The sequence below is a fragment of the Capra hircus genome, chromosome 19 (genome assembly GCF_001704415.2).
Source record: "Capra hircus breed San Clemente chromosome 19, ASM170441v1, whole genome shotgun sequence".
NCBI classification, from domain to species: domain Eukaryota; kingdom Metazoa; phylum Chordata; class Mammalia; order Artiodactyla; family Bovidae; genus Capra; species Capra hircus.
The window spans coordinates 14,753,264-14,766,386 of record NC_030826.1 but is presented as its reverse complement, the minus strand read 5'-3'; the positions used below and the strand labels follow the sequence as shown (position 1 = coordinate 14,766,386).

At 40.2% G+C, this 13,123-nt stretch overlaps 2 protein-coding genes across 3 annotated transcripts in view; one reads left to right on the top strand and one right to left on the bottom strand.

Annotated features, from left to right (window-relative positions):
• The window catches only part of CCT6B (chaperonin containing TCP1 subunit 6B), a 35,235-nt gene extending 25,515 nt beyond the window's left edge, over nucleotides 1-9,720 (bottom strand). The window contains exons 1-4 of one of the 2 annotated variants that reach the window (XM_005693210.3): nucleotides 9,486-9,720; nucleotides 7,586-7,649; nucleotides 6,898-7,032; nucleotides 3,938-4,111 (exon numbers count right to left, since the gene is read on the bottom strand). In XM_005693210.3, the coding sequence (XP_005693267.1) occupies nucleotides 3,938-4,111; nucleotides 6,898-7,032; nucleotides 7,586-7,649; nucleotides 9,486-9,622 (510 nt within the window). In that variant the 5' untranslated portion in view covers nucleotides 9,623-9,720. The remainder of the gene's footprint in view (nucleotides 1-3,937; nucleotides 4,112-6,897; nucleotides 7,033-7,585; nucleotides 7,650-9,485) is intronic. The other variant, XM_005693212.3, reaches the window with a different exon arrangement.
• Nucleotides 9,774-12,655, top strand: ZNF830 (zinc finger protein 830). Its single transcript, XM_005693209.3, has one exon. It carries the CDS (start codon nucleotides 9,814-9,816, stop codon nucleotides 10,933-10,935), a length of 1,122 nt encoding a protein of 373 aa, XP_005693266.2. The 5' UTR covers nucleotides 9,774-9,813; the 3' UTR covers nucleotides 10,936-12,655.

The following is a 13,123-nucleotide window of genomic DNA, read 5'->3' as shown; positions in this document are numbered from 1 at the left end:
CAGATGTCCAATATGCTACTGGAGATTAGTGGAGAAATAACTCCAGAAAGAATGAAGAGACAGAGCCAAAGTGAAAACAATACTCAGTTGTGGATGTGACTGGCGATGGAAGTAAAGTCTGATGCTGTAAAGAATGATATTGCATAGGAATCTGGAATGTTAAGTCCATGAATCGAAGCAAATTGGAACTCGTCAAACAGGAGATGTCAACATTTTACGAATCAGCGAACTAAAATGAACTGGAATGGGTGAATTTAACTCAGAGGACCATTATATCTACTACTGTGGGCAAGAATCCCTTAGAAGAAAGGGAGTAGCCCTCATAGTCAATGAAAGAGTCCAAAATGCAGTACTTGGATGCAATCTCAAAAACAACAGGATGATCTTGTTCGCTTCCAGGCAAATCACTCAATATCACAGTAACCCAAGTCTATGCCCCAACTAGTAACGCTGAAGAGGCTGAAGTTGAATGGTTCTATGAAGACCTATAAGATCTTCTAGAACTAACACCCAAAAAAGATGTCCTTTTCATTATAGGGGACTGGAATGCAAAAGTAGGAAGTCAAGAAACACCTGGACTAACAGGCAAATTTGCCCTTGGAGTACAAACTGAAGTAGGGCAAAGGCTGACAGGGTTTTGCCAAGAGAACACACTGGTCATAGCAAACACCCTCTTCCAACAACACAAGAGAAGACTCTACACATGGACATCATCAGAGGGTCAGTTCTGAAATCAGACTGATTATATTCTTTGCAGCCAAAGATGGAGATGATCTATACAGTCAGCAAAAACAAGACCAGGAGCTGACTGTGGCTCAGGTGAACTCCTTATTGCCACATTCAGACTTAAAATTGAAGAAAGTGGGGAAAACCACTAGACCATTCAGGTATGGCCTAAATCAAATCCCTTACAGTGGAAGTGGCAGACAGATTCAAGAGATTAGATCTGATAGACAAGGTGCCTGAGGAACCATGGATGGAGGTTCATGACACTGTATACGAGGCAGTGATCAAGACCATCCCCAAGGAGAACAAACGCAATAAGGCAAAGGGCTGTCTGGGGAGGCCTTACAAATAGCTGAGAAAAGAAGAGAAGCAAAAGGCAAAGGAGAAAAGGAAAGATATACCCATTTGAATGCAGAGTTCCAAGGAATAGCAAGGAGAGATAAGAAAGCCTTCCTCAATGATCAATACAAAGAAATAGAGGAAAACAACAGAATGGGAAAGACTAGAGATCTCTTCAAGAAAATTAGAGATACCAAGGGACATTTCACCCAAAGATGGACACAATAAAGAACAGAAATGATATGGACCTAACAGAAGCAGAAGATATTAAGAAGAGATGGCAAGAATACACAGAAGAACTGTACAAAAAAGATCTTCATGACCCAGATAATCACGATGGTGTGATCACTCACCTGGAGCCAGACACCCTGGAATGCAAAGTCAACTGGGCCTTAGGAAGCATCACTACAAACAAAGCTAGTGGAGGGGATGGAATTCCACTTGAGTTATTTCAAATCCAAAAAGATGATGCTGTGAAAGTGCTGCATTCAATATGCCAGCAAATCTGGAAAACTCAGCAGTGGCCACAGGACTGGAAAAGGTCAGTTTTCATTCCAATCCCAAAGAAAGGCAATGCCAAAGAATGTTCAAACTACCACACAGTTGCACTCATCTCACACGCTAGCAAAGTAATGCGCAAAATTCTCCAAGCCAGGCTTCAGCAGTACGTGAACCATGAACTTCCAAATGTTCAAGCTGGATTTAGAAAAGGCAGAGGAACCAGAGATCCAATTGCCAACATCCGCAGGATCATCGAAAAAGCAAGAGAGCTCCAGAAAAACATCTACTTCTGCTTTATTGACTAGGCCAAAGCCTTTGTGTGGATCACAACAAACTGTGGAAAATTCTTCAAGAGATGGGAATACCAGACCACCTGACCTGCCTCCTGAGAAATCTGTATGCAGGTCAAGAAGCAACAGTTAGAACTGGACATGAACAACAGACTGGTTCCAAATTGGGAAAGAAGTATGTCAACGTTGTATATTGTTATCCTGCTTATTTAACTTATATGCAGAATACATGATGCGAAATGCCAGGCTAGGTGAAGCACAAGCTGGAATCAAGGCTGCCTGGAGGAATATCAATAACCTCATATATGCAGATGACACCACCTTTATGGCAGAAAAGTGAAGAACTAAAAAGTCTCTTGTTGAAAGCGAAAGAGGAAAGTGAAAAAGTAGGCTTAAAACTCAACATTCAGAAAACTAAGATCATGGCATCTGGCCCCTTACTTCATGGCAAATAGATGGGGAAACAGTGGAAACAGTGACAGACTTTATTTTTGGGAGCTCCAAAATCATGGCAGATGGTGACTGCAGCCATGAAATTAAAAGACACTGCTCCTTGGATGAAAAGCTATGACCAACCTAGACAGCATATTAAAAAGCAAAGACACTACTTTGCCAACAAAGGTCCATCTAGTCAAAGCTACGGTTTTTCCAGTAGTTATGTATGGATGTGAGAGTTGGATTATAAAGGAAAGCTGAGCACCGAAGAATGATGCTTTTGAACTGTGGTGTTGGAGAAGACTCTTGAGAGTCCCTTGGACTGCAAGGAGATCCAACCAGTCCATTCTGAAGGAAATCGGTCCTGAATATGCATTGAAAGGACTGATGCTAAAGCTGAAACTCCAATACTTTGGCCACCTGACGCAAAGACCTGACTCATCGGAAAAGACCCTGATGCTGGGAAAGATTGAGGGCAGAAGGAGAAGGGGATGACAGAGGATGAGATGGTCGGATGGCACCACTTACTCGATAGACTTAAGTCTGAGCAAGCTTCAGGAGTTGGTGATGGACAGAGAAGCCTATTGCGCTACAGTGCACGGGGTTGCAAAGAGTCGGACACGACTGAGCGACTCAACTGACAGAAGAACTGAGTAGAAAGAACTCAGATGTTTCAGTCTATTTGGTATTTGTATTTCTCAAAGTAAATTAGTAAGATACAATTCTGATTTATATGTCAATGTCTTATGATCTCTTCATTCCTGATACACTAACACACTCAAGTTTCAAAAACGGTAAAGCAGAGGAACAATGATAACATCATCAAACTATAGGTATCTAATAAAAAAAACCTTCCCAGAATCCCCAGAATCCCCAACTTTGTCCTGATATTATATTTATATATTATACCTTTATAAGTAAACAAGTATACATTTCTAAGATTTGAATATTATCTATCAACTCCCTCATGTTCATTAAAGTGGTAATCTCAATTACAAGGTATACTGTCAAAACTATGTCCCCAACCTCGCATAATAAATATGGACCTCTAGCTTTAGGAAACCAGTATATAACTCCAATGGTGTCCAGAGAAGGTGATCCACAGGCAGCCAAGCCCAACTTTTTTAACAGAAGGTTTAATATGACACTTTTGAAAAATTACACATACTATTCTCACCAATCAAATCTATTCTATAAATAAGCCTATAAATAAATGTCCATCTTCTATATTTTATTGTATGTTCAAAAGAACCACATGTCATAGTTTACTGGGGGCTTCCCAGGTGGCACAGTGGTAAAGAATCTACCTACCAATGCAGGAGACACAAGAGATGCAGGTTCCATCCCTGGGCTGGGAAGATCCCCTGGAGGAGGAAATGGCAACCCACTCCAGTATTCTTGCCTGGAAAACTCCATGGGCAGAGAAGCAGAGTCCATGGTGTCACAAAGAGTAGGACACAACTGAGCGCACGCACATGCATACACACACACGTGCGCGCGCACACACACGCACACGCACACACACACAAGCACACACGAATAGTTGATTATCTTATAAGAAAAAGAAAAAGATACAAAAAAAGAAAAAGATACATGTGTCACCATGTGTTAGTCTGCACTCATTCTGCAAAGGTTTAACTACATACCTCTGTTAACACATCAGCCAGTTGAGGATGAACCTTAGTTTGTAGAGATGTTCTAGCCACATCTAAAAGGATTTCTCTTTTCATCTCTTTTTTAATTTTAACTTGTTCCAAAACTTCAAGTGCCTTTCTTTTTGCAATTTCAAAGCCTTCAGCTATTATTCTAGGGTGCAGGCCCTAATACAACAAAATAAAACTATAAAGTAAGTTACACAAAGTAAAAGTAACAATCCTTTCCTATTAATAGGATTGTCCAAAAAAAGTAATTACCCACATCAATGCCACTAAATATAAGTGTAGGTATGTAATTTATAAAAGTACTCTTTCGGTGCTTCATATTTAAAACAATCTCAAACTTACAGAAAAATTGTTTATATTATATGACAGTACAAAAAACTACAAAAGTTATTCTTATTTTTGAAAACTATAACACATTGTTGTGTGGTACTCTTCCAAATGAGCACAAGACTCCCTGTAATGCAGAGGAAAAGAACCGGCACAGTTTGGAGAAAAATGACAGATAGGCAGCACTTTCACGAAAAGTTCAAAGCTGACACCATAGCATGGAACACACACACACTATGTGCCTCCTGATAGATTGCATTAAGACCTCAAGAGCACTTCCATGGCATTCCTGCCAAGAGTTCATAACCTGAATCTGATCATGAGGAAACAGACAGATCCAAACTGAGGGACTTTCTTCAAAAAAAAAAAAAAACAGCCTATAATCTAAAAGTAGCTATGTCAGCAATGTCATGAAACACAACAGATGGCTTAGGAACTATTCCAGCTTAAAGAAGACTAAAGCTATATGACAACTGAATATGAAGCATGAGCCTAAATTTTCTTCTGCTATAAAGGACAGTATTGGGATAAGTGATGAAATTTGAACAAAACCTGCAGATCAGGTAATAGTACTGTATCAGTGTGTTTATATTAATGTCCTGTTTTGATCACTATACTGTGGTTATATATGAGAATTCCATGGTTTTAAGATACACTGAAATATTTAGATCACCATGTCTGGAACTTATTCTTATACCATTAGAAAAAATATGTATATTACTATATAAATATATGGTATATATATATATAACATATATATATATTTATGAACAAGAGAGAAATGTTACCCTTTGAAGTATTCTTGCAAATTTTCTATAGGTCTGACATTATAACAAAAATTTTTTTGAAAAAACACTATTGCTTATTGTGGAAAGAAATACATAAACTTATTGAAGGCTGGAACTAGTTCTAATTTATTCCCATCCTCCATTCATTTACATCAGTCCTACAGTAACTTCAAAAGTTGACATTTATTGAGCATTTGTACCAGGCACTGTTCTAAGGACTTTACACGTATTATTTCAGTCCCCTCAACACTATGAACTGGGTGCTGATATTACTCCTGTTTCACAGATGAGGAAATTTAGACTTAAAGGCTTAGATCACCAGCCTAGTAAGAGCCAGAGTCAGGATTTAAACCCACAAGACCTGATGCCAGAGCCTGTGTTACTAATCATTTTCAAAACATTTCTTCAGCCTAGGACCTCACAACTTCTCACCTGGACTACTAGGAAAAACATCAGTCTTGACTCTCTTAAACTGTCCCCTAAATATCTGAAATGCCCATCTGACCATTAATTAACTCATTAATATGTTAATATGAATATTCTTCTTGGTTAATATTAAGTGCCTATTCACTACTGTCTGCATCACTTTAAACTCCACCAACGCCAAACTGCTTGCAGCTGTTTCTCTTTTCTGTGCCTCTGCTCATGCTGTCCCTTCTGCCTGGATGCCATTCTCCTCATCTGTCACTCTTTCATCAGGCTCACTCCTTCTTATCCTGAAGATTCAGCCCAGGCCTATTACCTGCAGAGAGTTCTTCCTGATTACCTTTAGATTAAGTCAATTTCCCAAAAACTGTCATTGGTTTAGGATGGACATAAGACCAATGTTGGCCCAATCGTATAAAGGAAGGACTTTTAGTTCATGACAATTGTTTTCTCTTGTCCTCTCCTGCTGAGGATCAGTAAGGGAAGCAGGGCGCCTGATCTCTTCTGACAGTCTTTCACTCAGGATGGAAGTAAGCCCAGGATGAAACAGCATCATAAGTGCAAGAGCTGAGACAGAAGGGACCTGGGCAATTGATGACTTGGTAAATTTTTAATCAATGAACCCTAGAAGCCTGCTTTATTGCTCTATTTTTTGCTATGGGAGAAAATTTTTTACTGTTTAAGTGACTTTTAGTCAAGTTTCTACTGCTTACAGCCAAAAGCATCCTAAGATAAGTTGTATGCACTGAATTAATAGACAATTCCCAATACTAAATGAAACACAAAGAAGTGATCCTTTGAGCACTTTGACCAGATTACGCTTTGCTAAAATGGTCCTATAAAGAGCAGAAATTCAACTACTTAACTAGAAAAGACAGGTAAATAATACCAAAAAAAAAAAAAAAGACAAGACAAATTGAACAAAGGCACGGAGGTAGAAATCTATGTAATTATTTCACAGGCCAGTGAATGAAGGCATCTGGCTACAATAGACTATTTACAAAGGGAACTAAAATTAGAAAGGTAGGTAAATTCACAATGTGGATAAGCTTCAATAATTTTCCTCTAGTTATTTTTTTAAAAGGTCCATAATTTGGTTTCAGCCTTATCAGTGATATTTTCTTTCTTAGGCCATTAGTCATGGGTACATGGCTAATTTTTTAACTTTTATGTATCTCAAATACTTTATTTTTTAGGGTTAAGGTTAGGTATATCATTTCAATAAAAAGGCATTATTTTGGCAAAAAGGCTCATTGTTATTTCTATTCATAACTGTCCAAAAGTATCTCGATAAAAATTAATTACTGCAGTCTAAAATTAAACCATTTTACTAACAAAAAATAAATAACGTTCTATTCAAAAATAAAATACCACATGAATGTGCATTCTATGAAATTCTAATACCTCAGAAATATAAAGATCAGCTTGTTTTAGTAACTCTCCAATGATTAGAACATTTGAAGTAGTACCATCTCCTGTAATGTCATCCTGGGCTGTCGCTACTTTTGCTATCAAGGAAGCTGTTGGGTGTTGAATTTGCTGAAAAAAGTAAGCAGATTACAAAAGAGAAAGAATGAGAGAAAGAAAGAGTCCACCACAAGCAAGCTAACATAAGGGTCAAAAGTAAAATTAAGAAGTTAAATAAGCTTCATTCTATTAGTTCACAAGTTCTGTATTATCATACATAATAAATGTCAAAACGAAGTTAAAAACCAAGAACTAATGAGGTTTGAACATTTTATAAAAGCATCTTTGCTTCAGAATGCAATGACATTTCCAAAATAAGATTAAATCCTTCAATCTTGAAGATGAATATATTTACTAAAATTGCAAGGAATTTTTTTCCCCATGATTACAAAGAACATACTGCAGTGCCTTTAAAAAATGTAACTAATTTGGAAGTATCCCTAAGCTATTATGTGTAAGATTTGAAACCAGTCAAAAGACTTTTTTTCCCCCTAAGGTTGAATCCAACAAACATATCTCATGACAGCAGTATTTAGCTGACGGCCTTTGTTTAAAGACATACAAATTGTACTATGTCCTCAGTTATGACTTATCAAGGTTTATTAAGTCAGCAACATCAGCTCACCATCTCATGGAGCAGCACATTGCCATCTTTGGTGAGTTTGACATCTCCTGCACCAGAAACAAGCCTGTTCAGAAAACAGTGGTTATTAACCTCATATGGCAAGAGCCAAACAAGACACTTCCAGTACTTGCCACTCCACTATCTTTAATATAAGTAACTGGGTGTGGGAAACTTCCATTATATCATGGGGGATACCACAGTAATCACCACCATTTGCAACCCACAATATCACTTCTCCCCAGATGGACTGCAACGGTGATTTCATTTCCAAAGGAGGATTTACAAGTCTAAGGTTAGAAGCAGTTGATGAGTTATGAACAGTGGTTTGGTACTTGGGAAAGTACTTAGAACTACAAACCACATATTTGTGAATTTTCTGCAGGTTTCTTATTTTTGTGAAATGTTACATTCATTCACTGAACTATTTTTTCCTTTTTCTTTCATGTTTATAAGATCAAATTCCGTCAACCCTACAATCTAAAGGTCTCTTGAATCTACCCTCTCCTGTCATTTCCACTGTCATCATCATCTCTAATCTGGACTACTTAGCATCCTACTGTTTCTGAATTGGAATCTACCCTCCACACTTCATTTATCTTTCTAAAAGACAATGTGATTCAGTAAGTTACCTGAAAAAAAAAAAATTCCTTCCACAATTTTCATGTTCTCCATCACCTTCAAGGTAAAATCCAAGCTATTTTACAATGACATAGTTTACCTTTCCCAATTTGGGGAATGTCTATTCCTTTCTACTTCTTCTACCAAGTGAGATCTTGTGGGAAAATCGTGTGGTTCCCTTAATAAATCATGTTTGATTTCGTTTCTGTTGGATTTATACCATTGGGCTTTCTTGGTCCTGAAGTTATTCTACCTAGACAGCCTTTACTCCCTTCTCTAACTGGTGAACTCTAATCCTCTTCCAAAATTGAGGAAAAATTCTATTATTTGAGAAGCTTTCCTTTCTCCCTTCTGTCATCAGTTATAATCCCTTTCCTCAGTACAATATATGATATATATATATATATATATATATATATATACACACAACCATTAGCACATTCATCTCTACCAGAACTCCTTAAGAACAGAAACTGTAGCTTGGTCATCTCTGTATTCCCAGCATCCCAACTAGACATAATCAGTGCCCTCTTTTACTGTTAATATTAATTACTCTGCTCATTCTTCTGAGACTGTATCTCTCCTCTTACACTTCATCATTGCCCTCACTAGTCTCTTCCCCTCACTCTTTTTTTCCTGGTCACACCACGCGGCATGACGGATCTTTTAGTTCCCCCACCAGGGATCTAACCGCTCCCCCTGCAGTGGAAGCCGGGAGTCTTAAGTCTTAACCAGTAGACAACCAGGGAAGTCTTTTTCCCATCCCCACTCTCTTCTAAAGCAAATAATAGTCCTAAATAAACACACGCTAAAGGATGAACAGATATGATGAACCGTATGCACAGAGCGTTCAACTTGCCTAAGGACCTAAAATCTAAAGGAGAACTTGGATTTGAACCCAAGCCTGCCAAGTTCCAGAGCCCGAGCCCTCTCCACTACAGCACACTGCCAAACAAAACCCAAACTCTTTAAAGGCAAGAGAGCTAGAGAGCTTATGTTTCATTCCAGACACATAATGAACTTTTAACTGCATATGAACCTAAACAAGAAGTTGGGGGTGGGGGCGGGGGGTGGTCGCCGCTTCACTCGTGAGCCCTTTCTTTGGGGAGCATTTCTCCTCAAACAGGCAGGAGATGAACTCAGGGCAGGAATGAAAACGAGGGAAAGTAGGCCCACAAATGCGTCCACATCGCTCCAAACTCTGCGGAACCTCTGCCTCACAGGGCGCCCCGACGCCCAACAAACCCCGATGCCCTAACCGCCGCTCCAACGGCCGTCTCACATTTTCATGGTGCCCTTGGGACCCAAGTTGGTCCGCAACACATCCTGCAGCCCTCGGGCGGCGCATATATTGACGGCCAAGGCCGCCTGAGCCCGTGCCACCTCAGCCTTGGAGTTTATGGCCTTTATCGCAGCCATGAACAGAATATCGGAGAAGCGACCCTACAGGCAAAAATCGCCTGTTACTGAAGGGATATACGTTACTGAAGGAAATCTGGGCGCCACCGCTCACGTCCCGGAGCCTCAGCCAATCCGCGTCCGGACAGGAAGTCACGTCATCAGGCGTCGCCGGGACGGAAGCCAGGATCGCCTCCGGTCGGATCGCAAAGATGGCGTCGTCCGCCTCAGCTCGGCCTGCCGCAGGGAAGCGAGTGGTGAATCAGGACGAACTGCGGCGGTTGATGAAGGAGAAACAGCGTCTGAGCACCAACCGGAAACGGATAGAATCTCCATTCGCGAAGTACAACCGCTTGGGGCAGCTGAGTTGTGCCCTGTGTAACACTCCGGTTAAGAGCGAGCTCCTGTGGCAGACTCACGTCCTGGGAAAGCAGCACCGAGAGAAAGTGGCCGAGCTGAAAGGCGCGAAGGAAGCAGCCCAGGGCCCGTCCGCCAGCGCAGTGCCTCAGTCGACCAAGAGGAAGGCGCCGGACTCTGAGAGCCAAGATGCCAAAAGAGCGAAGGCTTCCCTGGTTCCTCAGGTACAGCCCTCCACGTCCGCTTTGCCCACCAACTTTGACAAAGCCGGGAAGGAGTCCACTAGGGCGACCGTCGGTAAGGCTTCGGGACTCGGTTTACTCCCTGATTATGATGACGAGGAGGACGAGGAAGAGGAGGAGGGAGGAGGAAGAGGAGAAGGGAAGAAGGGGGATGCCTGTAAGCAGCCGTCCAATTCACAGAGCAAGGAACACTCACTTTCCTCCTCGCGGGAGGCAACTGGTAGTAGGCTGCCAAGCAATTTCTCGGATACAAATCCTCCCAAGGCCCCTTTAATCCCTCATTCCGGGTCAATTGAGAAAGCAGAAATACATGAAAAAGTAGTAGAAAGGAGAGAAAACACTGCGGAAGCATTACCGGAAGGGTTTTTTGACGACCCTGAGATAGATGCGAGGGTACGAAAGGTTGATGCCCCAAAGGACCAGATGGACAAAGAATGGGACGAATTTCAAAAAGCTATGAGACAGGTCAACACTATTTCCGAAGCCATAGTTGCCGAAGAGGATGAGGAGGGACGGTTGGACCGACAGATTGGGGAGATCGATGAGCAGATTGAGTGTTACCGTCGAGTGGAGAAGCTGCGGAATCGCCAGGATGAAATAAAAAATAAGCTTAAAGAGGTTCTGACCATAAAAGAACTGCAGAAAAAGGAAGAGGAGAATGTTGACAGCGATGACGAGGGGGAACTACAGGATTTATTGTCTCAGGATTGGAGAGTGAAGGGAGCTTTGTTATAGGGTTTCAGAGACCCACGATTTTGTACTGTTGTGTAGAAAGTGCTGTCTCAGTACAGTACCCTTTACTCCATGCCTAGAGATTTGGTAACCTAACTGGATTGTTGAGATACAATGAGCCTGCGAAGAGACCACTTTGGAAAATTGGTGTAAAATATTTTTGAGGTAGAGGTGTTTTTGAAGTATTACATACTTAATGCCAGTTTTTTCACACACTTATATAGCTAAAGTTTGGGTTGTAAAAACTGTAAATGTTGTACATACTAAATATATATTTGCGTAAGAATTCTGGTTTGAAATTTATAAATTAATAGAAGTCAGACTAACAGACAAGCTTTTAAATGAAAACCAAGTGTGGCGTTTGTGGCTTATATGACTTGTTCTATTCCAACTCCCTAAATCAAATTCAAGGTTATTTTGTTTTTAAGAACACTGCTCATGAATAACAAGTTATTCAGAGCTAATTAGTTCTCTGTTTTATAAAACCATGTTCCAGGAGAACATAGTGAAAGATACATGCCAAGCATGATCAACTACCTTAATCCAGAGTTTTTTGTATTAAACCAGTAATTCTTGGTTGTAGGTGCACATGAAAATTTCATGCAAAGTTTTTTAAAAAGTGTATGTGAATCATGTGTGAAGCTTTTTTTAAAATTCATGTGCCCCTACCATTGAAGAGATTCAGTAAAGCTAAAGTGGGGCTCAGACACCTGTATTACTTTTGAAAGCTGCCCAGCTTCTGTGAGAATTCCCAAATGGTCCAGTGGTCAGGGGTCTGCACTTTTGCAACGGGCGCCGGTTCAATCTCTGGTACCCCAGTCAGGAAACTAAGATCCCAGAAAGCTGTGAGGCTTGGCCAAAAAAATAAGCAAGCTTCCCATTATTCTAATAAGGCTAAAATGTGGGCACCACTGTGCCAAATCCAGAACACATTTACATTTTCCCAGGCTTTATTTTTTCTTTAAATGACACATCCCGCAAGTTAACTGTCTGTCGCATAACAAAAATACTATGTTTTATGTATATTCCACCTAATCTTAGATTTTATTGTTAAATATTGTGGTAAATTAGGGTTCAGAGTTAACAGGTTCTATCAGTTGTAAGAAGGAGGTAATAGCTAAGACTTTCTTTCAATATAAGCCAGGCAGAGTTCTAAGTGATTTACATAAGCTCAGTCTGATTTCCCTGAAGCCCAGGTTTTAGGTCCAGGGTTAAGATATGGAAAAGCCTTGAATGTTGAACAAAAGAATTCTTCCTACAGACACTGGGCAAAAAGAAAGTTTTCAAGCCAAGGGTTACATCTGCAGAAAATACTGAAGATTATTTTAGTTGCAATATATAGAATGGAATGAACATGAGTAGAGGGCAGGAAGCTGGGAAACTACTTGGAAACTAGACTTTAAAAGCAAAGCAACTAAGACTAACTAGGTGTGTACTGAAAAAAAGGTAATAGGATTGAAGAATTTCATAGGAAGAGCTAACATCTTAGTAACTAGAAGAGAAGAAAAATAGAAATACAGATGGAATTCAGGGGTTTGGAGTTTTTCTAGTATGGGTGCCTGTAAGAAGTTACCTTAATGCTTCGAGAGCATTTTAATTGTCCTATGCCTTTGGCAAAAAGGCTTTGCTTTCCTGATGTGTCCAGCTGATCTGACAGTAACTTCAGTTTGATAATGTAAAGGGTATGTCTGCATCAAATATATGAACCCAGACTTAGAATTTTTTTATCATTTATCATATTATTTCAGGATGTGAGACAGTACAAGGTGGGGCTTGAAGGGTGGGCTCACTTCTACACGGGCCTAAGAGAGTGGGCTAATGATCTAGAGGGGCACTGTATATTAAAACTAATTCAAGGGACTTCCCTGGTGGTCCAGGGGTTAAGACGGCCTTCCAATACAGGGGTGCATGTTTGATCCCTGCTCAGGGAGCTAAGACCCCACATGCCTTGCAGACAATAAACCAAAACATAAAACAATCTTGTAACAAATTCAATAAAGACTTTAAAAATGGTCCACATCAAAAGAAATCTTTTAAAAAAACGTATTCTTAATTAAAAATCAGTGGCTCAGCAGTAAAGAATCGGCATGCAGTGCAGGATATGTGGGATCGATCCCTGGGTCAGGTAAATCTGGAGAAGGAAATGGCAACTCACTCCAGTATTCTTGCCTGGAGAATTCCACAGACTGAG